The sequence below is a fragment of the Neomonachus schauinslandi genome, chromosome 2, assembly GCF_002201575.2.
Source record: "Neomonachus schauinslandi chromosome 2, ASM220157v2, whole genome shotgun sequence".
Lineage (NCBI taxonomy): Eukaryota > Metazoa > Chordata > Mammalia > Carnivora > Phocidae > Neomonachus > Neomonachus schauinslandi.
Window position 1 is genome coordinate 98,202 of NC_058404.1, and position 27,196 is coordinate 125,397.

The 27,196-nt window shown below is 43.2% G+C and overlaps 1 protein-coding gene and 1 long non-coding RNA gene across 2 annotated transcripts in view; one reads left to right on the forward strand and one right to left on the reverse strand.

Annotated features, from left to right (window-relative positions):
* Positions 1–13,061: 13,061 nt before the first annotated feature.
* Positions 13,062–16,083, forward strand: ZNF596 (zinc finger protein 596). Its single transcript, XM_044912794.1, has 4 exons — positions 13,062–13,093; positions 13,561–13,643; positions 14,098–15,121; positions 16,013–16,083. Exons 2-4 carry the CDS (start codon positions 13,590–13,592, stop codon positions 16,081–16,083), a joined length of 1,149 nt encoding a protein of 382 aa, XP_044768729.1. The 5' UTR covers positions 13,062–13,093; positions 13,561–13,589.
* A 5,207-nt stretch (positions 16,084–21,290) lies between these two features.
* The window catches only part of LOC123323341, a 6,884-nt gene continuing 978 nt past the window's right edge, over positions 21,291–27,196 (reverse strand). Inside the window, exons 2-3 of the long non-coding RNA XR_006539349.1 lie at positions 24,570–24,669; positions 21,291–21,335 (exon numbers count right to left, since the gene is read on the reverse strand). This is a non-coding gene — a long non-coding RNA (uncharacterized LOC123323341). The remainder of the gene's footprint in view (positions 21,336–24,569; positions 24,670–27,196) is intronic.

Sequence of the window (27,196 nt, forward strand, 5' to 3'; positions counted from 1 at the left end):
AACCGGCCCCGCCCCACGTTGATCGCACTCCCGCACGGCCCCGCCCCTGGCTCGCCTCGCCGCTCCCGGACAAAGGCCCCGCCCTCCACGTAATTTCCTCCTAACCCGGAAGAGGATTTCCGGAAGCGAAGGTCCTCTGGTAAGTGAACTCTGGTCTTGGAGGTTTAAACCCGGGCTCCTCAGCCTCTTGCTGGCTCTGTTCTCCACGCCCGGGGTCCGAGGATTCCTGCGGGCGTCACAGGCCCCGCAGCCGCCCGTGAGACCCGCGGGGAGTTCGGCGTTGCCCTGAGACACTCGGGGCGCCGGTCCCTCCGCTCCCTGGTCCCGTAGTCCGAGTCTGTTTCCGGTCGAAGTCGCCCCGAGCCCTCCCGCGGCCGGGGGCGCCGTCACCGCCTCGGGGAGGCCCGTGAGCCCGGCCAGTGACACCCCGTGTCCTTGCGCCGCAGACCTGCTCCCCGGGCTGTGTGTGACGGTGTGTTCTCGTGCCCGGTCCCGCGGGAAGGGGGCTCCTCCGTCGCGGGGAGTGTCGCGGTGTGTCGGGAGCGCGAGGAGGAAAGACAAGGAGAGGGGACCAGGAAGGGGCGGCAAGGGCTTAACGCGGAGTTACGCGGAGGACGGGAGCTGGGTGGTTACCGGGGCTTTGAAGAAGCAGTGAAGGTGAGAAGAAAGTGGCCTGGGGAAAACCGCACAGCCTGTGAAGACAGATCAGCACGGGAATAGGCACCACCCAGTGAGACTCTGACCTCCGGCGGCGGCGGGCGATGGAAGGGACATTGCAGACGCGTTCGATACGTTTTTAAAGTTCTAAATTGCTTTCCCCATTAAATCAATTAAGTCACATTCAGAGACGAGTCCACAGTGCTTTTCCTGTATTTATATACTGAAAGCGTTCTTTGTCGATTAGTAAATAATGTTACAGTGTTTCTGTGTGCAGTTGTTGGATCTATTGATGATTTTTGTCTTCGCATTCAAAACCAGGTTTACACGGGTGGTCTAATATTCAACACCTTCTTTTCTTCTTTTATGTAGTTTTTTAAAAGATTTTATTTAGGGGCGCCTGGGTGGCTCAGTTGATTGAGCGACTGCCTTCGGCTCAGGTCATGATCCTGGAGTCCCGGGATCGAGTCCCGCATCGGGCTCCCTGCTCGGCGGGGAGTCTGCTTCTCCCTCTGACCCTCCTCCCTCTCATGCTCTCTGTCTCTCATTCTCTCTGTCTCAGATAAATAAATAAAATCTTTAAAAATAAATAAATAAAAGATTTTATTTATTTAGAGCTCCCATGAGCAGAGGGAGAGGGAGGGGGAGAAGCAGGCTCCCCGCGGAGCAGGGAGCCCGATGCCGGATTCGATCCCAGGACTCTGGGATCATGACCTGAGCTGAAGGCAGACGTCTAACCAGCTGAGCCACCCAGGCGCCCCACTTACGTGATCTTTTTTTTTTTTAAGATTTTATTTATGTATTTATTTGACACAGAGAGACACAGCGAGAGAGGGAACACAAGCAGGGGGGGTGGGGGAGGGAGAAGCAGGCTTCCCGCCGAGCAGGGAGCCCGATGCGGCTCGATCCCCGGACCCTGGGATCACGACCTGAGCAAGGCAGACGCTTAAGGACTGAGCCCCCAGACGCCCCGTGATCTTTTAATTATATGATCTGAGAGCTAAAGTTTCCAACTAAGTATATGATTTCTTCAAATTTCCAAAACAAAAAACAAAAATTGTAGGATGGGCTACATCATTCTGGAACTTTGTTCTAACATGTCTCATTTGATCATAATAAATACATTGCTCAAAGGTACTTCCATACTTGACTTTGTATGTTTTCCCATGCCAATAATTAGGTCTTCTTAACAATACATTTTCTGATGTATTGATGTGATACTCTGGAAAAAAAGAAATTAAAAGCTTTTAATCAATGTGAGTAAAACCATGAAATAGAGAAGTTGCTCTTGCTCAGGAGGATGGAATACCGGCTGGAATCCTCAGGGGCAGGGATGAGAAGGGCAAGCCTTGCCAACACTGAATGCAAGCCAGCGCATGCATAAGGCCAGTGATGGTTTAGTCTCCACTAGCCTCTCCTTCTCTCATCTCTACCTGACCCAAAACACACACACAGAGCACAAGGCAGTTGGGAAGGGAAAAACCAAGAATTTTAAAACAAGCACAGAACAGATACATCTCTTGGTAAACCTTGGTTCTAGGATGGGAGGGCAAAGTGCGATGGGTGTCAATGGGTGGGAGAGAGCCTGGGAGCTCAGAGACAGGAGAAGAGGAGAGCTCCACATCCTCCCTTGGTGATCCTGTGTTCAGCCTATACTGCAAGAGACTGCAAGGATTGTGACTTGAAAGGGAGGGTCACACAGACTCCTGTTCCTCTGAATGCCAGGTGACCGGTCGGCTTCACCAGGGTTCAGGGGTATTAAGAAGCAAGGGCAGACACTTGTTCCTCTCCATCTGCAAGTGTATCATCCCTGTTCCCTGGTGCTTTAGTAGACCGCAGAGGACCACCTATTCCACATGCTGATTTCCTCCCCACGTGAGTGTTGGAGCCCAGGAGTGGGACAAGTTATTCAAAGACCTGAATGGCACATTTTCCAAATTAAGGAGTAACATCTCAAGACTGATCTTGCCTGAGAGAGGCTCAGAGTAGGAGAAAGATGATGATGACTCTTCCTCTGGAAAGAGTTCACTTATCTGTTGATTATTCTCCCTTCTTCCTAAATTGCTGTTTTTAGGACATACTAATCTCTGACTCCCAGGTATCCTGCCTGACACATTTCCTCACCCACTCATGACTTTCCCTCCGTACTCTCCTGACTCCAGACCAGTTCTATCTCTCTGTGACTAATCGACGTGGAACTTGTGAGGTGGCTCCATTTAGGGGATCTTCATGAGAAGTGCTTCATGCCCAGACACTGGTTAGAGACAAGGACCGGGCACCACGGTATCAGTAAGGTTTGCCAGTAGGTATTGTATAAGGACCAAATCTGGATGTACCGTTATCTCTTTTCACACCAGGATCAAAGTGAATTAATCTCAAGAATACCAGAAAAATCCTGGAAAAGAATACCAATAAGGGGAAACTTGTACCTGATTGTATAATGTATTTGAAGCTTAACAAAGTGAATGTGTGCATTTGAGCTAGAAATATTAGTTATTTGCAATAGAAGGGAGAGATTACAAACTGATAGCCATGACAAATTGAGATGGCACTTCAACACATGATGAGTGTTTTATTCACTAATTGCTATTTAAAATCAACCTAAATATATTAACATAAAAAGGATTTTAAAATTGTTCACAGCACATCGATCCCAACACGCCATTACTTTTAATGGATCAGCAAAGAGTCGATTCCTCTGCAGGTTTCTGAAGGTTCCTACAGTCTGGGTAAGTTGGGAATTTGCTGGGCCAAGAGATGGCACCTTTCATGTTGTGATAGATTCTGGCCTGATGGCCCCCCAGAATTGCAAAAAAATCTTTATCCATGACCAACTCACGAGGTTCCCCCTCTGCAAAAGCCAGGAATTCATTATGTACATACATACGTGTAGATTTGGATGAAATGACAACTCTTTATTTCCATTTTACTAATTACGTAAGAGACTGAATGTATTTTATTTTTATAGAGATACAATATTAAATGTTTTTGTAATTCATTTCTCATGTGCATTTACACACTATTTTTTATTTTGTAGTTTAATCATATATAGGGGCGCCTGGGTGGCTCAGTCGTTAAGCGTCTGCCTTCGGCTCGGGTCATGATCCCAGGGTCCTGGGATCGAGCCCCACATTGGGCTCCCTGCTCTGTGGGAAGCCTGCTTCTCCCTCTCCCACTCCCCTTGCTTGTGTTCCCTCTCTCGCTGTCTCTCTCACTGTCAAATAAATATAAAATCGTAAAAAAAAAATCATATATACACAGACACATACTTTGTTCTTATAATGAAACCACAATCCTTTCTTCATGCCCTTTGCTTTTCATTTTTCCTGTGGAAGGCATCACCTATTTCACATTAAAAAATACTTTATTCCACTTATTTCTAATATTGTATCATTGATTATTGTTTATTTTAATTAACTTGAATTGTGTTAAAGCTTCAGATAATGTATCGTCAGAGGTAATTTGACCTACCTTCATTTTTTTTCTATTCCAAATTGTTTTGGCTATATTGTCACCCAAAATCAAAATCGACACAAAATTGACTTTTAAGGTAATTCTCAGTTTTTATGTGCAATACCATGTTACTTTTTTTTTTAATATTTTATTTATTTACTTGTCAGAGAGACAGAGAGAGAGAGCACAAGCAGGAGGGAGGGGCAGAGGCAGAGGGAGAAGCAGGCTCCCCACTGAACAAGGAGCCCGATGTGGGACTCGATCCCAGGACCCCGGATCATGACCTCAGTGAAGGCAGACACTTAACCAGCTGAGCCACCCAGGTGTCCCACCACGTGTTACTTTTAAATTTGGATTGCACCAAATTTCTATAGTCACTGAGGTTTTTATGTCACAGTGTCCTTTAGTTTAAGAATTGATTTGATAGGCTTTACTCCTGTCATTTTGTGTCCTCAAAAAGTTCTTAAAACATATTTACATGGGTATACAAAATGATTTCAAATGGGAGCCATAATATTTTGCTGTTGTAAGTAGACTTTTTTTTGTGTTTGCTTAGTTTTTAAATTACTGTAACTAAACAGAAAGTACTGATTTCAGTATATTAAGCATAGATCTGTCCACTTCTGAAAATATTTGTATTAGGTATGATCATTAAGGATTCTTCTGTTCTTTGGAATTTGAAGTCATCTCTTCTGAGAGTAGCTGCGGTTCCAGTTCCTTGACTCTGTGTTTGTGTTTCCTGTCTGTTTCTCTTTGTCCTGACTCAAGCATCCTGGGCAGTGGTGAGTGGCAGCAACCCTGGCCAGCCCCCTCTTCTCAGCCTTAACTTGAGTGGGACTGCTTCTTTGCTGCTGAATATGTTTGCTGAGGTTTCCTTGATAAACAAGAAGTATTCCCCACTAGTTGACATGAATTTTAAAGATTCTCAATTATTTTGAAAGGTCAAGTGTTTTTATAAGGATCTGTTGATGTGATCTAATTATTGCGATATTTAAAATTATTTAAGGGACGCCTGGGTGGCTCAGTCAATTAAGCATCTGCCTTCGGCTCAGGTCATGATTCCAGCGTCCTGGGACCAAGTCGCACATCGGGCTCCCTGCTCAGCCGGGAGTCTGCTTCTCCCTCTCCCTCTGTGATCTCTCTCCTCTCAAATAAATAAATAAAATCTTTAAAATAATAAAATAAAATAATTTAATGAAGATTGTTTTCTACGATTGAATCTCTCATTATTGCACTAAACTAACTTGACAAGTTGTGTAAGTACTTTAACATATTGAGAGAAATCACAAATCCATTTTATAGATGGAATGTGATATACATAAATTATATATTGAAATTGGCTAATCACATTGTTCTTTGTGAATGAATATTCACAACATTTTCTTGGAAATTAATCCATTTATCCTACATACACAGTAAGAATAGAATTCCTGTTTTTCTTACCTTTTTTTAAAGATTTTATTTATTTATTTGACAGAGAGAGAGATCACAAGTAGGCAGACAGGCAGGCAGAGGGAGAGGGAGAAGCAGGCTCCCCACTGAGCATGGAGCCCGATGCGGGACTTGATCCCAGGACGCTGGGATCATGACCTGAGCCGAAGGCAGACGCTTAACAGGCTGAGCCACCCAGGCACCCCTCTTACCTCTTAAATTACTGCTTTTAAACGAATATATGGTCTGCTTTATTTGCCAGTGTTATTTTTTTCATAAGTCCTTGGTAACTGCTTGATTTCACTGTGCAAACTTCTATTCATTTCTGTCAAATCTGTTTTTTCATTTCATTCTTTAAAATTTATTTACTTCTTTTATTCTTATAACTTTTATAAATATATGCTTTATTTGTAAACATTTGAAAACTCAAAAGTCTTGTTTCCTTTTTCCTTTTCTTGGTTTATAAATGTTTTTAAGCTCACTGAAAGTTTTGGCCTTAACTCTTATCCAGAGACTTAAAACTTGGAACAGTTCTTGGTACAGACTACACTGTGCCCAAGCCAAGTACAAAGTTTACTTCTCTAATAAAATATCTTTAGGTTATACAGTAACATAGTATTGCAAATTAATATTTATGTCTTTATTGTATTTTAAATGCATTGAGAGAGGAAAATATTTTTTTTTTAAGATTTTATTTGAGAGAGAGCACGAGCGGGGCTGTGAGGGGGCAGAGGGAGAAGCAGACTCCCCGCTGAGCAGGGAGCCTGATGCAGGACTCGATCCCAGGCCCCTGAGATCATGGCCTGAGCCAAAGGCTTAACCGACTGAGCCACCCAGGTGACCCAAAAATATTTTTTTAAGTGCATGCACAGCCTGACATAATTAGCACAAAGTGTGACTCATAGGGTTCAGTAACTGATAAATTTTAAAATTCATTATTTTGTTGCTACTTCCTTTTCTTTTGCTCTCATATGCTTCCACCTGCCCCACCAGTTTCACTATCAATACCCTATGCCAGACAAATGTATTATTCTTAAAATTAATCAAGCCTTTGTTTTACTGCATTCTGCAGCAAGACTCATTTACAGACACAAATCTATTTGTTTCTTGCTTTCAGTTCTCCAGTGGATTCCTATTAGCTTTAAAAATTAAAGGGGTGCCTGGGTGGTTCAGTCGGTTAAGTGTCTGCCTTTGGCTCAGGTCATGATCTCAGGGTACTGGGATCGAGTCCCGCATCGGGCTCCCTGCTCAGCAGGGAGTCCACTTCTCCCTCTCCCTCTGCCCCTCCGCATATTCATTCTCTCTCATGCACACTCTCTCTGTGTCTCAAATAAATAAATAAAATCTTTTTTATTAAAAGACCAGTCCCGTTACAATGCCGTTGATCCCTGAAATCTGCTTGCTTGCCTCCATCTCAGGTGCATCCCATAACTCTGCCTGCAGTGTGTCCTGGCCTCCTGGGGCACAGCAGGCTCTGCAGTGTGTCTACAGTGTTACACTTGCTCCCTCATGGGGGGGTGGGGGCTGAACCTATTTCTATCTTTGCTAAACTTTCTAATGCTTTCCCAACTAAATTTTAAGGTGTCAGATAAATTACTTGTGCATTTTAATAGTGTTTCCCCACCTCCACAAATGAAATGCTTTAGTATTTGTACAGAGAATATTCTTGTCATTATTTCTTTAATCTCTTCTAAACTAGACTTACCTCCACAAGGATGATCTTTCTGCTTTATTCATCCATGTAATTTCACTGTCTGGTACAGTCTTTGTTCTTAGTTGACTTGGAACATTTATTAATGACAAAAGGAGATCATCACTTATTCTCAAGTACAAATGTTGCAGTAAATAGGTTAAAAAGACATAGAACAACAACAACAACAAAAGACATAGAACACATCAAAGGGGGCGTCTGTGTGGCTCAGTGGGTTAAGCGTCTGCCTTCAGCTCAGGTCATGATCCCAGGGTCGTGGGATCGAGCCCCACATCGCGCTCCCTGCTCAGTGGGGAGCCTGCTTCTCCCTCCCCCTCTGCCCCTTCCCCTGCTTGTGCTCTCTCTCTCTCAAATAAATAAAATCTTAAAAAGAAAGAACACATCAAAGATACATGAAAATGAAAAGTTCATCAACTAACGTTTTACTACTAAAATAATACATACTAAAGATCTTTTACTGTCAGAATATTAAAATGTTAAAGAAAATGACAAAGCATTCCTTATGGCATCCTACCTAAAAGGAATATATATTACATGATTTTTCCTCAGAAACAGTGTATTCTATAAAGAAATGTCTTAAGATTTTAGAATTTTTATTCTTTTACCATCAGTTTAAAACATACACTATTTAGAGATAAAAGTAGAAATTCCATGGTTGTCAGAAGGTGAGGGTGGGAAGAGGAATGGGAGTTGTTTAATGGTTTAGAAGATGGAAAAAGTTCTGGAGATAGATGGTGGTGATAATTGCACAACATTATGAATGTATTAACATCATTGGACTATACACTTAAAAATGATTAGGGTGGGGGGCGCCCGCTGGCTCAGTCAGTGGACCGTGTGAGTCTTGATCTCAGGGTTGTAAGTTCAAGCCCCACGTTGGGTGTAGAAATTACTTAAAAAATACAATTAAAAAAAAAGATTAGGATGGTAAATGTTATATTGTGTGTATTTTGCCACAATAAAATGGAAAAATATCCTATTTATAGTAAAATCAGTGCTTACAGTGATCATTCACTCTGGAAATCATCTGTCAAAAAGAAAAATAAGAATCTGTCAAGTTATTAATTCATTTACTTAGGAAAAAATCTCATTTTTTGGAAAGTGAGGGGAGAAATCAGAATGTGTGAGTTCAAAGGCATGGAGGTTTGAAATATTTAAGGAGCATCAAAGATTTATTAGTTACCAAACAAGAATGGTGTTGCCAGATACATTTGGAAGCTACTACGAGTTGTGACTTGACGTAGACAGGAGGGTCAGCGTCTCGGTCCTGTGTCACCACGTACAGTCATGGAATAGGCAGGTATGTGGAGTCACCTTCTGTTGGGGCCTCCTTCCTCAGCTTTGCCTCCTACGAGCAGACATAGTAAAAAGACATAAATAACATTAGTCTGGGTAAATATCTATGGAAGTGAGTAACAATTAAACTGGGCAGTAAAAATGAGGAGGGCTGGAGGTTAACGTTTGGAAATTGGGGCAATGCTGTGGTTCTCATGCAGTAGAGAACTTGGACACAGGATCTAATTCTGTGAAAAAGCAAGGACAGGTGGGTTGTAAAAACAGGGTGGGGCCTCTGATTGTTAATGTTAGGGGTACTATTCCAGGTAAAATCTAGGTGTGATGTGTAACACTTAAAATTTGAGAGTAGGAGAAAGGCAAAGGAAAATTCAAGTTCTGCCCGTAACACTTTTCTAATGTGCTTCTGTGCATGTATATGCTGGCATGCATGGAGTTTTGTCATACTACTAAAGCTTCCTGAAACTCTGATGATGGCATTTATTAAATTAATAATGAAATCATAATTAGCAGAATTCTTTTGAGGAAGAAATGAACAAATTATGTATATCTCACAAGCACAGAATCACATAAAATAAAACTTTATCTTTTCTTGACGTGAGATACAAATGGGTAAGTTAAACCTACTTCTCTTTATGACTCATTATTATCACTTGCTCATGAAATACATTTACTTACTATGGATGTTTTAGGGGAGGATTTACAATTTATAAATGCTTTCACAGATACACAGATACACAAAATCAAACAACGAAATTCAGGGAAGTTGCAGCTAATGCAGATTTCAGTGCAATTTTCTAAAACTTTAGCTAGAGTAAATAAACGTCCTCCTAAAATCCTTTCATTCTATAATTTTTGGAAGTACTACCCTGTAAAGATTGTTGGACTTGACGTTGTGCTGTAACCCACATATTCCTGTAATTTTCTGATGCAGGGGATTTTAAAGGGTAAATTTGTAAGATGGGTGTCTTTGATCGCTCAAAATGAAGTAAGTCACTAAATTAATCTTACCATAAAATACATTTTTTAAAAGATTTTTTATTTATTCATTAGAGAGAGCAAGAGCACGAGCAGAGGGAGGGGCAGAGGGAGAGGGAGGGGCAGACTCCCCCCTGAGCAGGGAGCCTGATGATGCGGGGTTCCATCCCAGGACCCCGGAATCATGACCTGAGCTGAAGTCAGATGCTCAACCGACTGAGCCACCCAGGCATCCCCATAAAATGCATTCTTAATAATCTTGTTTCATAACCAAACCCATTCAGAACAAATCTAAAGGTCAGTGTTGGAGTGGTACTGCTGGAGACCTTCCTTGGAGGAGACAATGATGGATGATATGTGTATCCAGAGAGAGGGCTGGGACAGGGAAGAATAGGGATAGAGTGAGACACCAGAGGGCTGAGGAGGAGTTAGAGAAACTGCTAATAAACTAATACCTAAGTCTGAGAAATTTCACAATGCTTATACGTTTGGCAGATGCCAGAAATCCTGTTTTGGAATCAGGAGGGAATTGGCTTTTCACATTCTTCCTAAATTGAGGGTACTTCTATCTTCTCTTCAAGCAACAAGAGAGCCTTAACTTTGGAGAGCTGTCCTCCCCTCCCCATTTCCTTTGGAGCACACTGCATGTTTCTGTCGGTTCTGCTGGGGATTACTTCCAGGTGAAGGAGTGGAGCTTCGTAACGAGTGGGTATGGAAATTGTGGGCAGCTGGATTGTCATGGTTCCTTTCTCCTTCCTCAGCTTTGCCTCCTATTGGTGAGACTGTGTATGAGTGAAAATCCAGAAGACACTTGACAACCGAGCTACTAAGAATGGACTCACAAGTGAGTAGGGAGTTATTCTTTCTACTGAAATAGCATGTCTGTTGCCATCATGTGGACATAAATCTACAAGCATTCGTGTTCTAAGTACACTTAAGTGTTTCAAGGATCTGAACTTTAAGCTTTCCATGAACTGTGGAATGGTCCTGTTTGGTCAAGGACTCATCACGTGGTAATCTCTTTCCCAATGTTATGCTAAGATATCTCAGCCTCGGTTAATGCCCTGTATTTTCAGGAGAGATGAGAGTTTTTTTTCATATCCATCCCATGCCCTAGTCGGCACCAAAAATTCATTCATTAACCATTTTATTGACTGTAATGGGCTTAGGATTCAGGTCAATGCAGGTGATAGAGATGAATAAGGAGTAAAACTTTACAACCCAATAGGAAGGCAGATGTTCCCACACGTGAGCTCGGTCAATCCAGTATTATATGTGCTGGTGCGGTGCGGGTGGGGGGTGCTAATTACTATTGAGGGAAAATAAATGATGGTCATGCCAGAGAAGCCAATGTGGAGTCATTCTTTTTTTTTTTTTCAAATGTAAACTTCTTAAAAGTTTTGATAGAATGTATTTGTACTTTTTGAAACTTATAAAACTAAAATTCATTACTTCCCTTGTCCCAAATGAGGGGATTCTTTTTTCCCCTCTTTGTAATTTCCCTTAGTTCAAGTTTGGTAACTGGAAACAATGTATAGGGAGTATTGTTTTCTTAACTTTGAGTGTAATTCAGGAAAAGGAGTATAGGAGGTAAAATAAAACCTAAGGACCTCTGGAAATTTTTGATGAGCTGAAGAGATGAGAACAATAAAATGGCTTTAAGCATACTTGAACAGAGAGACAAGATAAAGAAAAGCACAATGATAACTGATATGTGAAGGGCCTCATGCAATAGAAGGGTCGGGGATAATAATATCCTTCATTACGGAAGTCTCAGAGCCTCTGGCTTATGCTCATGAACCACTTAGGCTTACACTTTATAATGAACACCTGTAATGTGAAGATAAAAGTATGTGCTGCTGATCTCATATCCTGTGTGAATTCTGTTCAGTTTTGCAGAACTATGGAGATTGCTTCAATACTCTGACAGTTATTGGATAATAAAACTAGAAGTTGTGTTTAAGAAATGTTTGCTATTGACATTTACTATGTCACTGGATCTTTAAGAACTCATAAAAGGTCATTACACCATTTCATGGATGGTGAAACTGAGGTCATATAAGGGAGTAATCTAATCAAAGTTCTTAAAAAGTGGCAGGTTGTGTAATGAGTCCATAGATTTATTTGAAATTGGTGGAGACTAGTGTTTTAGTTTTAAGTTTTCCAGAGAGACTTTTATACTCATGATCTGGAAGTCTTAATTACAAGTTTATTGGGAAATCCACAGGTTATATCCACATCTCATTTGGTATCTCTATAATGAAATATATGTACTTTGAGTGTGTGTCTGGGTATATCTGAAAGTCCAGTGTCCAAGGTGTGCACTGAAAACGGACTGAGGCCAACATCCTGAGTGAGCTCTTTGTACATGCAGCCCCCACTTCCTTAGTGCCATCCCCTGTACCAACCTCCCCTGAGTATTGGCAGAGATGGCCCTGTCTGAAAACAACGTCCATCATCTTCTAGGAATCGGTGACCTTTGAGGATGTAGCTGTAGACTTCACTCAGGAAGAGTGGACCCTGCTGGACAGGTCCCAGAGAAAACTCTTCAGAGATGTGATGCTGGAGAACATCAGTCACCTGGTCTCAATTGGTGAGTCTCTTAGTGTTTATGATGTATGTATATGTCCGTTCACTCATTCATTCAACAGCTGTGTGGAAAAGATTGCTCATTTCTGTGATTTCTGAAGACTGTCTTCTTTCTTACCCACAACTACCTCACAGCAATCTTCTTCACATTTTACTTTTATTTGTCATCCCACTAGAATTTCATGTCTTTCTTACTACTCAGTCTCCACAACAACCAAACAGTGGTGGGAACTCATTATTTTTGAATTGGTAAGTAAATATACTGACTTTTTTTTTTTCCTATGGGGACTGATCAGACCACAGTATTTAAAAAAAAAAAAAACAGGGGCACCTGGGTGGCTCAGTCGGTTGAGTATCCGACTCTTTGTTTCATCTCAGGTCATGATCTCAGGGTCGTGGGATTGAGCCCAAATCGGGCTCCATGCTCAGTGCAGAATCTGCTTAAGTTTCTCTCTCCCTCTCCCCCTCCCCCGCCCCCAGTCTCTCTAAAATAAATAAATCTTAAAAAAAAAAACAACAGACAAATGGTTTTCCATGTAGAACCAAGATTTTTCTGGTGGGGTTGTATTATTGGATTCATTTAGGATATACTATTCAAACACTGTGAGAACTTGTATCTTCTCACTGTGTTAAAATATTGAAGATTACACAGTTTATCTCGGAACTTAGTTAGGCATCAACAATGATAGGTCCTTAATGTCTTTGGGAAAAGTCAAGAGTTAAACTTCTGTTGGTGAAGGACTGTCCATGTTGTTTTCAACATACTCTTACCTGGGATGACTTTCAGAGGTTACCTTATTCTTTCTCATTAGTTGGTCCTATATTGATGATCATTCAGTGTTGAGCACAGAAGTCAATATTCAATTATCTTTTTTCTATGAACAGGCAGACAACTCTACAAATCAGATACGATTTCCCACTTGGAACCAGGAGAGCACCTTTCAAAAGAAGAGAGAGGTTTGCTGCAATGCCAGAGTCCAGGTGAGCTACAGTAAGAGCCTAGTCAGTGAGTGAGTAGGCCATAAGAATCATCAAATGAAATTTAGTGGCTTTTTAAAAAAATAAAACAGTATGATAGGGGAAAATTTTTTCAGATATTGTCATTCTACTTAACAGGTGTCAATTTCTGTTCTGTCTGTGGGAAGGTAATAGTTATGTACTTATTGGAGTTAAAATACACAAAATGTCCCTTTCCATGATTCTCTTCTATGAAGATTTTCCCTCTCTTTTCCTCTCCAACTTACCATCTCCATCTTATTTTTCTCATATTTCAGTCCTGAAAAGGTCAACTGTTGATGTCCTTTGTGTTTCTTCTCCTTATGGTATTCCTTAATTTGACATTCTTTCCCATCTCTGTCAGTATTTGAAACATACCCAACGAGCATTTAGTGTCTTCAACATTTTAATTCCATCAGTCACTATGGCAATTTTTTCCCCAATCATTTCAGATAGGGAAGATGATCTTAAAAAACAAGAAATGATATTCATGCAACATATCTGCAAGAAGGACACAACATTAATCAGTGAAATGGTAAGCTTTAAGGGAATGAACCTGTGTTTCCAAATGATGTGGGTATTGAATAAGTAAGGAATTGGGCACAATTACCCAACCATAATTTAAGTTGGAATCAAGGGTTTGCACAGCAGGAAGTTTTGGTTAGTTTGATTTTAGGGAAGAAATTAATCTAAAGTCAGAACCATAACCTGAGGTCTTGTAAACAGACAGCTGCGTGATCATGACTTACATACCTAACATTTGACACATAATAATGTCTTTAATCAGATATCTCTGCATTTGGGATGCTACAAAAAAGAAAATCTCTATGCTTGCTGGAGAGGAATACCCCCTGTTTATGTAACTAATCTTGAGACAATGTTGTCGGACTCTATCACTGAATGATGACTGTAGAATTTATATGTAGATGAAGGAGGGAAGGAATAAATGTGAGGGAATTTTTAACAGTCTCTCATTTCCTTTCAAAAAGCAGAGATCTCACACTCAAGAGGATCCTTTTGAATGCAATGATTTCAGAGACAATTTTACTGAAATACTAACATGGACTCAATATGTGGTACCTAAAATGGGAAAGAATCCCTATATCAGCAGAGAATGTGGAAAAGACAGCAGTTATTTGACATCTTTTAATACACATAAGCAGAGTCACACTACAAGTAAATCATACAAATGTCATCAACGTGGGAATGCCTTTATTCAAAGCTCTGCCCATAGACAAACCAATAATACTCAAAATGGAGAGAAAACATTTGAATGTCATGAATGTGGGAAGGCCTTTGGAAAAAGTTCCAACCTTAGGCGACACGAGATGATTCACACTGGAGTGAAACCACATGGATGCCATCTGTGTGGGAAAGCCTTCACTCATTGCTCTGACCTTAGGAAGCATGAGAGAACGCACACGGGAGAGAAATCATATGGATGCCATCTATGTGGGAAAGCCTTCAGTAAGAGTTATAACCTTAGGCGACACGAGATGATTCACACCAGGAAAAAACCCCATGGATGCCATCTATGTGGGAAAGCCTTCACCCACTGTTCTGACCTTAACAAACATGAAAGAACTCACTTTGGAGAGAAACCATATGGGTGCCATCTATGCGGGAAGACATTCAGTAAAACTTCTTACCTTAGACAACATGAGCGAACTCATAATGGAGAGAAACCATATGAGTGTCATCTGTGTGGGAAGGCGTTCACCCACTGTTCTCACCTCAGAAAACATGAGAGAACTCACACTGGAGAGAAACCATACGAATGTCATCTGTGTGGGAAAGCTTTCACTGAATCTTCTGTCCTTAGACGACACGAGAGAACCCACACTGGAGAGAAACCGTATGAATGTCATCTGTGTTGGAAAGCCTTTACTGATTCTTCTGTCCTTAAACGACATGAGAGAACTCACACTGGAGAGAAACCGTATGAATGTCACCTATGTGGGAAAGCTTTCAATCACTCTTCTGTCCTTAGACGACATGAGAGAACTCATACCGGTGAGAAACCGTATGAATGCAATGTATGTGGCAAAGCCTTCAATAGAAGCTATAACTTTAGATTGCATAAGAGAATCCACACTGGAGAGAAACCATATAAATGTTTTGTATGCGGGAAAGCCTTCAGTAAATATTTTAACCTTAGACAACACGAGAAAATACATGTAAAGGTAATAAATGTGGAAGATTCACCACCTATAGCTTCAAACTACAAACACTCTTGAGGGCTCAAATACTCAAGAAACACCATATTTATAATCAGTGTGGGAGAGCATTTATTCATCCTTATTACTTCACTCAACTGAAGGTAATCCAAAGTGGAGAGAATCCATATGTGGGTCATCTATATGACAAAACCTTTAGATAATGGACTGACACGGAAGGATGTAAATGAAGTGAGTGTGGAAGAATTTTCATCCACAGTTCCGTCAAACAAAATGGAGAAGTTACGTCAGAGAAAATATGTCTGTAATCAATGCAGAAATACTTTCATTTATCCTTTAAACAAGCCAGTTGTGCAGGAAAGTCTAGATCTGTAATCACTATGCACTCATTCAATTTAGCAACTCATTTGGCATGCAGAAGAAATCTGCTAAAACAAGAAGTGACTGGAGAAAAAATCATTCCTAGGAAGACAAGAGAATTTTGTTGCCAAAGCGTTGTGTTCGGTGAGAACTAGGACATGAAAGAGACTGAGGATATTTGGAGTATCCTATTTCCAGAATGCCTAGCACATTCACGCTAACGTCTGCTAGTGGCAAAAACCACAGTCTGGCACAGCCGAGGGCTGAAGCAGAGGCAACCCAGCCTTGCCCATATCCCTGACACAACAGCCACGGACGCACACATCACCCAACCGAGGAGACCTGTGCCTCCCGGTTCCCCCCACAGGCAAATGCAGAAAGCCGGGAGGCCAGAGGACAGGCCGAGTCATTGGTCTTCACTCGCTTGAGTATGATTAGTCATCCTTGTTCACATGTGGCAAGAAAGAGAATGCAGATGCTTATGATTAACTTGTAACGTTGAGTGAGTATGCAATGCCTTGTCAATCCTCACTTTATCTCTGCCCTTTGGTTTGAAGATATTATTGATGTGTCCTCACACTAATTTGTTTTCTGTGTGTAAAGTCTTAAACTCACCCATTAATGTCACCAACAGGACATAGCTTCCCAAACCTAGAACTATTGAATTTCTCCATCTTCTCATGTTTCTTATAACTTCTATTTTGTGTAGTAATATTATAAATTTTCCTCCTAACTCCAATCTAAAGATAGATGTGGATTTGTTCATTGTGTCTTTTTTTCCCATCACCTTTCCTGCTGCTTTACAAAGATATTTTTGTATTTTTTAATTTTTTAATTTCACACATTGTCTTCAAAAAAAGGAGACTGAAGTTGATGTGGTTTTACCCAGACAAGTTTATTATTCTCTTAGAGTGAGGAAACATCACTTCTTCCATCCAGGAATTGAAATAGACTCAGGCTAGGTGGCAGCTTTGATTTCATTCAGACATTCATGTCTTTCAGGTCATTCCTCTAGATTTACTGAAAACACCTTCCAAAGTAGTATAAACTGAGAAGACAAAACACTTTCTTTTCTTCTTTATCCCCACCTAAAAACCTATGGGGAAAAGGATCCCAACATTGGAGATTCTCTATATTTCAATCAGCCTATGTCAGTCCACATATTTATATATCCATCTACTTGTTATTTCCTCATAGTGATTTTTTTGCCCATGATTTTCAGTGTCTATACTAAGCAAATTCCCCCAAGTGTGGAAATCAGATGGTCTCTTCCTGGTTCTTATAGTCCTCTCCGGTTTTACAAATCTCTGAATTTAAAACATCTAATTTCCTGTTCTCTTTTTTTTTTTTTTTTTTTGAGACAGAATGAGAGAGAGAGAGAGCACACATGAGAGGGGGGAGGGTCAGAGGGCAAAGCAGACTCCCTGCCGAGCAGGGAGGCTGATGCGGGACTCGATCCAGGGACTCCAGGATCATGACCTGAGCTGAAGGCAGTCGCTTAACCAACTGAGCCACCCAGGCGCCCTCCTGTTCTCTGTCTTGTCTCTGCTCAACATCTTACCTGGAAGCAGAAGCCTCAATATTTTGCTTGAACAAATTTCCAGCTGATTTTGTTCTCAGTCAAGAAAAGCTGCCTATTTCTCTGGACTGTCCTTCCATAGTGTTCATTTCCAAATGCTTCAGTAGAAAAAGCCAGTATGAATATGAAAATCACATCGTCGAGCTTCCCTTTTCTCAGACTGTATCAAGTCATCTGAACAGGCTACACTTCAGTACCTCTGAGCAGTTGCTTGTGTACTTTAGTAAGGTTTCACTGCTGTCACTGGTTAGTTGGTCCAGGACAAGCTACTCAGGGCCAAAACGGAAATAATTCACCTGGAGACATTTTAAACCGAAGAATGATTCATCTCTATTTTTAATGCATAATATATTTGTCAGAATTTTGAAAATAGTAACTATTTATATTCTCCAGTTTACAAGTTGGAATCACATTAAAACTTTGATACTTTCTCATGGGCTTAATTATCTACACTTCCCTAACTTAATTTCTTGGTACTGTGTTCATATCAAACACCCATAGGTCAGCCATACAAACCAGTTGTGCTGGGTTCTGATGGAGGTCAGCATGCATTTCATTCCTGTGCCAAATGCCTGGCCGCCTCAGCCCTGGGCTTCCATGTTGATGTCCAAGGGTGAAATACCCTATTATCAAAGCACACATGGGCACAGCCGGGTTTTCCTTTGAGGACTGTGTCAGCAATTGTGTGTGTGGGCAGAGGGCATATGGTGATTCTATGACCTGTATACAGTCATGTTTCCTTGTTGTTTCTGTGACTTTAGAAGGCATGGGTCATTATGGTGTCTGAGAGTATGTGATCAGTGTGGAAGGTGCACACGTGACTGTCAGAACACAGGCACGTGTTCTCAGATCTCCTCCGTGCACATGCACATGTCAGGGCTTGTGGGATCAGGGTGTGTGATGTCTTAGAGGGCACATGAGGTAGAAAGCGCCAGCTCAGCAGTGCAGTAAAGACCCACAGAGCACGCCCACTGGGGAGCCTGGGAGAAGTGAAACCAGAATTGTGGGGTCAGGCCTGTGGGACTTGCAGGGGCTCTGGAGAAGGGAAGACTAGAATCCAGGGTCTGAACAGTCCAGAGATGTGGGAGCTGTGGGCACCAGGGATGGGGCTCTGAGTGAGAGTGTTAGGTTGGGGCAGAATGGTGAGGAGTTATAGAGCTATGTGGTGGAAAGCCTGTAGGTTGGGGGATCAAGGATTCTGAATTCTCCACTAGGGGAAAGGACCAAAGCTACTTGGAAGCAAAACCCCAAAGCAAAAGTGTGAGGTGATACATACTGGTGGAGGAAGGGGCAGGTGCAGAAACACCTGAATAGGGTAGGTGGGGCATGGACTGCTCACACTGGCTACGTGTTTCTCAAGGCCCAGCACCACCTCACCCAAGCCACACTGCCCCTGCCCCTTCCTGGGGGAGGCCCCTCTTTGACCAACACTACCCGCCCTATAGCTTCCTGTTGAGCTAGAAGCAGATTTGCTGGAGCAAAGGTACCACCCAAGTGGACCAGGTGCTCCTGTCTTTGAGACTCAAATCCTGCATTCACTGGTACCTCCCCTCCCCACCCATTCTTCACACCTGGTTGCAGGAGTCCCAGCAGATAGCACAGTCCACGCACCTGTCCATACCATCAGCAGGGAGACCCCCGAGAGGCTCAGGACACTGGCTGTTCCGCCGCCAGGTCTAACTCACTTTGTTTCTAGTTAAAATGGATGGGAAGCTATCCCTGTTTGGACTTTCTGCCTTTGGGCTCTTCACTGTCTCCTGTCCCAATGCTATGACAAGTCACAATTAGGGAAGTGGATTATTGCCTTTCACCACCATCAACCCTGTTGGCCCTCCAGACCATCCCCCAGGTGCCATGCCACTCCTGGTCCTAGCATTCTACAGACCCCAGTCCTCTCCTGAGACCCCTTTTCTGTTCTCCTGGGAGCTGCGCCCTGCTGTTTCTCAGGCCCGCCCTTCAGGCTGCCTCAGGAAGGTCCCAGGGCTGCGGGGGGGGGGGCCACCAACGTCTCCTGTTCCATATTTCACCTTCCGTGCTGTGTCTGGCATGGTATGTTTACATTCCCAGTGTGTCACTGGAAAGTGGGCTCTTCCTAGGAGGGTATCTTCAGTACATCCGTATGGATGTCTAGTCAGGTGTGGGATATGGAGGAAAGAACACATCAAAGAGGGAGAACAACAAGGGAGACAGAACGAGTCAGAGAAAGTAAGGTCGAATGAGAGTTAAATAAAGGATGGGGGGCAGGTGGATCCAGTGGGCTCATAAAGACATAATAGCAAAATAAGAGTGATCTAGACAAGAATCAGTGGGGTCATCAGGGATGGAGGACAGAACAGAAGCCTTAACAGCAGCATAGGGCACAAAGGCAGAGCCAGTGTCCTAATTACCATGTTTTTAAAATTGTTTTAAATTACTTCCCCCTCGGGCGCCTGGGTGGCTCAGTTGGTTAAGCGACTGCCTTCGGCTCGGGTCATGATCCTGGAGTCCCGGGATCGAGTCCCGCATCGGGCTCCCTGCTCGGCGGGGAGTCTGCTTCTCCCTCTGACCCTCCCCCCTCTCATGCTCTATCTCATTCTCTCTCAAATAAATAAATAAAATCTTTAAAAAAGAAATAAAAAAAATAAATTACTTCCCCCTCAAAATTTATTGTCATGAGGCCTCAGTGTTTTTCAGTATTATATACTGAAAATATTCTTCAGTCCTTGTTAAATAATTTTACATTATTTCAATATGTAGTTTGTAAAGACATTAGATTTTTCATATTAACCAGTAAAACCTTGTTCAACCAGTTAGTCTTTTATCAGCAGCATCCTTGCTTTCTTTACGTGATCTTCTGACTCGCTGAGCAGTGAGCTCAACATGACTGATAAGTTGCACAGAGCCATGTCTATAGCAGACTTCTCAGGTTTTCCTGGATCTTTTACTTAAAATTTTCATGCAGTCAAACATAAAACCTTCCCTTCATGCCCTCTTTCTTGCCTTCCTGTGAAAGGGCTCCAACTGTTATTATAAAAAAAGATTACTTTCTGAAGAAACAGACTTCATCAACATGCCAGGATACTTTTCTACTGTCTTCCTCTCAAAGAACACTGATTAGACAATCACCCAGCATGAGAGGACCTTTGTGGAAATTCGGGAGCCCAGCAGAGAAGTTCCAGCACACTGTTGGAGCAAGGAAATAAAAAGAAGTCATCGAGGGGCGCCTGGGGGGCTCCGTCGTTGAGCGTCCGCCTTCGGCTCAGGTCATGATCCCAGGGTCCTGGGATCGAGCCCCGCATCGGGCTCCCTGCTCACAGGAAGCCTGCTTCTCCCTCTCCCACTCCCCCTGCTTGTGTTCCCTCTCTCGCTGTCTCTCTCTGTCAAATAAATAAATAAAATCTTTGGGCCCCTGGGTGGCTCAGTCGTTAAGCGTCTGCCTTCGGCTCAGGTCATGATCCTGGGGTCCCGGGATCGAGTCCCACATCGGGCTCCCTGCTCACAGGAAGCCTGCTTCTCCCTCTCCCACTCCCCCTGCTTGTGTTCCCTCTCTCACTGTCTCTCTCTGTCAAATAAATAAATGGGGTCTTTAAAAAAAAAAAAGTCATCGAAGACTAGGTGCATTAAAAAGGGTAAGAGTAACAGTTTCACTTTAACTGGATCACCATTCTCCCAAAATGGCACATCTCAGTGGCACATCCTGACCCATGTTTTCTCCCTTGGGAGGAAGGGAGAGCATCTAAGTGAGTGACCTGCTCCTCTGGCCAAAGAAACCCAGGCCTTCCTACACTCCCTACAACACCGGGGTGTGCTGCATGACCTGGGGCTGGGAAGCCCCTGTGAAACGAGCAGGTGGAGGTCTTAACGGGGCAACGGAAGAGATGCAGATCCTACTAACTGCACTGCAGACTCCATCAGGAAGCCTGTTCATGAGCTGCCAGGGACACTACACCTCTGAACCCCCCAGTGCTCAGTGCACATCACCCACACATCTCTCAAGCTGGCGGTCAGCTCCAAGTGCGCTCCCAACTGCGTCCAGAGTGAGCCTTGCAGAAGGCTAGAGAGCATGCAGACAACGCCGGCCCAACTCTGTGGGACTGTGCGTCAACACAAAACGGGAGCATTCAGCACCACACTAGGGAAAGCAAAAGGAAGGCTGTCAGCACCTGGTCTGGCTTTGCAGTATCAAGAGAAGGCCCACAATCAGAAATTCCACAGCCCCCAAGAGGAGACAAGAAGTGCAGAGCACGACTATACGTAGAAAAGGTATGAGAGAGGATACAGCAAATGCAAGATTTATTTGTTTTTTGACCAAAGTCTGACAAGATTTAAAAGAACATGGGTGCCTGGGTGGCTCAGTCGGTTAAGTATCCAACTCTTGATTTTGTCTCCCATCCTGATCTCAGGGTCGTGAGATCTAGCCCCACACTGGCCTCAAAGCTCAGCAGGGAAACTGCTTGAGATTCTCTCTCCCTCTGCCCTCTGCCCTTCCCGCCACTCATGTTCTCGCTCTTTCAAATAAAAAAATACATCTGTTTTGGGCACCTGGGTGGCTCAGTCGGGTAAGTGTCTGCCTTCGGCTCAGGTCATGATCCCAGAGTCCTGGGACTGAGCCCCGCATCAGGCTCCCTGCTCCGCGGGGAGCCTGCTTCTCCCTCTCCCTCTGCCTGCCGCTCTGCCTACTTGTGCTCTCTGTCAAATAAAGAAAATCTTTAAAATAATAAATAAATAAATCTGTTTTTTAAAAAATTTAAAGGGCACCTGGGTGGCTCAGTTGGTTGAGCGTCTGCCTTTGGCTCAGGTCATCATCCCAGGGTTCTGGGATCGAGTCCCGCGCATCGGGCTCCCTGCTGCTTCTCCCTCTCCCTCTGCTGCTCCCTCAGGGATGGAGGACAGAACAGAAGCCTTAACTTTTAAAAACGTGGTAATTAGGACATTGGCTCTTCCTTTGTGCCCTATGCCCCCGCTTGTGCGCTCTCTCTCTCTTGGACAAATAAATAAAATATTTTAAAAAAATAATAAAATAAGCATATAATGTAGTTATATACCCAAATTCAGAATACTGCAATCCTATTATATGGTGATACATTAACTTACTTCCAGCATCAAGGTTAAAGGACAAAAGTACTGAGAATAACTATAGCCACCATAATTTTTAAAGGACACACAATGTGAAAAATAAATTGTGACATCAAAAATGTAGAACATATGGGGGAAAGTTAAGTTGCTTATCAGCTTACATTAGACTGTTATATCTAGATGATGTTTTATGTAAGTCTTACGATGACCACAAAGCAACAGTAGATACACAGAAGATACAAAGACAGGAATCAAAGCACACCACTACAGAAAATCATCAATACACAAAGAAAGCGCAACACGAGACCTGCAGAACATCAAGAAAAGAATGAGATGGCATTAGTGAGTCCTTGTCTATAATAATTATCTAAGACATGAGTGGATAAATTCTACAATGAAAAGGCAGAGTGGGGGTGCGTTGGTGGCTCAGTCGTTAAGCATCTGCCTTCGGCTCAGGTCATGGTCCCAGGGTCCTGGGATCGAGCCCCGCATCGGGCTCCCTGCTCGGTGGGAAGCCTGCTTCTCCCTCTCCCACTCCCCCTGCTTGTGTTCCCTCTCTTGCTGTGTCTCTCTCTGTCAAATAAATAAATAAAATCTTAAAAAAAAAAAAAAAAGGCAGTGTGGGTGACTGCATTAAAAAAAATTACCCAAATAGGGTGCCTGGGTGGCTCAGTTGGTTAAGCGACTGCCTTCGGCTCAGGTCATGATCCTGGAGTCCCAGGATCGAGTCCCGCATTGGACTCCCTGCTCAGCAGGGAGTCTGCTTCTCCCTCTGACCCTCCCCCCTCTCATGTACTCTCTCTCATTCTCACTCTCAAATAAATAAATAAATCTTAAAAAAAAAAAAATTACCCAAATATACCCTACCTACAAAAGATTTGCTTCAGCTTTAAAGACACATACAGACCCAAAGTGGTGGGATAGGAAAACATATTCCAGGTCAACGGCAATCCTGAGAGAGCAGAGGTAGCTATACTTACATCAGACAAAACAGACTTTAACTCAGAAATTATAACAAGAAACAGGACCATTATACATTGACACAGAGGTGAGTTCAAGAAGATAGAACATGTGAAGTATATCAAACAATATGATACTCAGACTAAAATGAACAGAATATTTTATAATGACAGAATAAGGGAAGACTTCCAAAATAAAATTAAAAACATGATAGCATGAAGTAAAGATTTCTATTTCACTGTATAAAGATTATAACTAAAATAGATCAAAGTGCACACACATGTGTACATATAACTGTGTGTGTGATAAAACTAGAATACAAAATATTTTGTAAAATTACATGAAAAATGAGCCACGTAGGAAAATACGTGAAAAATGAGCCAAGTAGGAAAATTAATTTACATGGACATGTCTATAAATACAACTGTATTAATAACATTTATTCAGTAATCAGTGAAATATAAAGTTATTTTTCCTTATATACATAAAAATAAAGAATGTAATAATGAGTCCTGTTTGCAGTTGAGTGAGAAGCCCACATTTTGGTGATGGTTGACGGTATCACTGCGACTCTAGGCAGGGTCTGTCTTGCCAGAATCTATCAAACCATGAATGCACCATACTTCACACCAGCACTCAGATTGCATCTTGCCCAGAGCATAGGAGCACACGAAGCTCCTCAGAGAAGTCACTGTGCTTAGAGGCAGCCACTGAACGATTCTTTACAAATCCAGTAACGTAAGGTCTCTGGAATGTATGTGTTGTGAGCTATTTTTAAAACTCCTGTTAGACATTTAGGTTGAGTTCCTTTTTTTTTAAGATTTTATTTATTTATTTGACAGAGAGAGCACAAGCAGGGGAAGTGGCAGGCAGAGGGAGAAGCAGGCTCCCCGCAGAGCAGGGAGCCCGATGTGGGACTGGAACCTAGGACCGTGAGATCATGACTTGAGCTGAAGCAGACACTTCACCAACTGAGCCACCCAGGCGCCCCTGATTTCATTTTTAAAAAGCAACTGTGGAAGAAAACCCATCCCATCATGTGGATTAAATGAATGCAACCTTGATTTTCATGATCAGTTTCTGCATTCTCCCACTTTATTCCAAGTAATTAATATTTTGAGGCCAGATCCACACGGGCTCACTTTGCTAAGGTTGGAATGCATTATAAAGTCAGGGAGATCAAATTTTCCATTACCAATCTTATTTTCCAAGATTTTCCAGCAATTCCTGCACATTAATTTGTCCTTATTCATAGAGAATTGGCAGGGCATCCTGCTTTGGTCCCTAGGAAATCCCTGCTACCCTACCTCATTGAAACCATAGTACTCACCCCATCTCCAAACCCTATCTGAACATGAAGTCCTTCCAACGATTCAATGGAAATGCTTCACAAGTTTGATGTCAGTGGTTCATGATGAGATGGAATCTGTCTAGAGATGGAAGAGGGTTCAGAAAACACCACGAGCGACTGTGAGCAAATGTGTTAGGTAGGGTACTTGAGAGCTGAACATTAGTAGGGTCTAAAATCGCATTTCAGAGGGAGAGGACATAACGATAAACAGAGAATATAATTTTTCTTCTAAGAAAGAAGCATTCCTGACTCCTGCTCATCTTCCTTCTTGTCTGAGCTTCCTTCCGAGGCAAGATCACTCTTAACTCACTCCTGAGTGTTGAGACTATGCCTTTCAGGGCTTGGAATCAATACATGTTCTTGTGCCACAACCATACATATCGGGAGTCCTCTTTCTACTGAAACATGGGGACACCTCCCGCACTCCTACACTGTATCATATGGATGGAGGTTTCTGTGATTTGTCCCGCAGAACCTTCCACCCTGACCTGCACGAACGCAGGCAGGCTAAACAATGATGTGTGTGAGACTCCTGCTGCATGAGTGACCTCGGGAGCCTGGTTAGTGGACATTAGCTGGCTTCCAGGTCAGAACGGGCCCTTCTGGTCTGGACGCCAAGAGCTGTTAAGTCTTGCCTTACATCCCCTCCTGCTCCAGGCTGGGCTGTACCCCCGGGATGGAATCTGGGAGGGAGGCAAACAAACACAGCCCAGACTCCTTGACGATGCAAAGACGTGATAACGCAGAAATGCAGCTCACTCCAAACTGCACGTAGGCAAACAAATGTTTAACTTCAGACCCCGTCCTGTGCCCTATAAATACAGCCCTCGTGGGGATGGTCAGTGGGAAGTTTCAGCTGAGGGGAGGACGGAGGACGCTCCGCCCAGGCCTCTCCACCGGGACTGCAGCCCAGCTGTTTCCACAGGGCTTCCCCAGCTGATGAGGTTGGATGTTCTAAGTACCCGAGTTGATGTAACTTTGTCTTGTTCTCCTTTACTGCTTACTCCTGCCCTCATCTATGTGCAGATCTCCCTTTTCTTCTTTCGGTTTCTATTAGATTTTTTTAATATCAATGGAGTGTTTTTTCCCCTTTGAAGCGAAGTATGGCTGCCATGAATCTTTTCTTCAAAACTTGCATCGACAATAAACTTCAACATGGAGACCCAGAGTTTGGTTTTTCTGTTTCTTCAGAAAGTCTTCCTATCCTAGTGAAACCCACATGTCACTTGGCAGCAGTAAGCATGTGACTGAAATCAGACACTGAAGACACTGCTAGTACCTGCTGAGCATAGATCTCCAGGTGAAGACAGGCAGATATTTTCATTTCTCCTATTTTGGAGCTTCCCAGTGTCCCACCCACTCCCGGTTCCTTAACCCCCTTCTGCATTATTCTTTTCCTTCCCCAAGCTCAGGACACATCACTGGGTGCCCATCTTCTTGGGAGAGACACCTATGTTCTGTGCTTAGTGTAAACAGTCTTGGTCCTCACCTACCCAACTGCCCTGGAGCCCTGTTCATGTGTGTTGGGACAGGCAAGGAGGTCAGCAGAAGCCGCAGGATGCAACCACCAGCACCCTCACAGGAACAGGCTTTCTCTTCCCAGCCCTACCTCCACAGATTACAGGACGTATCTCATACTCCTCAGCAACTTCTCTCTCATGGTTTAATCATAATGATCTCAAGTAGTTCTCTTTGCTCAAACATCACATTGGACTCTCAGAAAATATGAAGTTAAGAACTAATTACTGGCACTGGAAATCATGAAGGATAGCCACCCATGTAAACAGCTCTATGTGATGTATTCATCCTGAACAGATGGGCTTTGTTAGAACAAAACATCCCTGTCATCCAGCCCATCCTTGAACATTCACTAAGAAAGGATAAAGGGAGCACATACTTAGTGGGAAACTTCAGTTCACAGCCCACAAGGTTAAAAGATCACATAAAGAAAATGTATTATTAGACAAACTGCTTAAACAAAACTTTGGTGATGCCAAAATAAAAAATAAAAATCACTATCCTTAATAAATGCACATTGAAAGAGTGGAAAATTATTAAGTTCCAAAGAATATTTTCAGCATACAACAAAGAGCGGAAAACTACTGAGTCTTCATAATCCAAGTGTGACACTATAAATGTAGAAGATAAAAAACAAACTATGACTCTGGTGTCTAACCCTTCGGTCATCCGCCCCTCCTCCATCTCTATGCTGAGCCCCTTTCTGTCCCTTCTCCGTGCTGCTTGCCCAGATCGCTGTCCTTCACCTTCCCAGGGTGCTCCCCTACCGTCAGCCCCTCTGCGCCCCCACCAAAGTGCACACGAACCCGTCACCCACTCTGCACCCCTTCCCCAAGTGCACACGGGCCGTCACCCCTCTTCACCTCCTCCCCCACGTGCACACGGGCCCGTCACCCCTCTTCGCCCCTTCCCCCAAGTGCACACAGGCCCGTCACCCCTCTTCGCCCCTTCCCCCAAGTGCACACGGGCCCGTCACCCCTCTTCGCCCCCTCCCCCACGGGCACACGGACCCGTCACCCCCTCCCCTGCGCCCTCCCCCACGTGCACACGGACCCGTCACCCCTCTTCGCCCCTTCCCCCAAGTGCAC

What these genes read in the sequence shown, in the direction of transcription:
- ZNF596 (XM_044912794.1), top strand. Translation starts at nt 13,590, where the DNA reads ATGATATTCATGCAACATATCTGCAAGAAGGACACAACATTAATCAGT. An exon ending in CAACATTAATCAGTGAAATG is followed by an intron (nt 13,644 to 14,097) that starts GTAAGCTTTAAG and finishes CCTTTCAAAAAG; the next exon opens with CAGAGATCTCACACTCAAGA. An exon ending in ACATGAGAGAACTCATACCG is followed by an intron (nt 15,122 to 16,012) that starts GTGAGAAACCGT and finishes TTCCCCCCACAG; the next exon opens with GCAAATGCAGAAAGCCGGGA.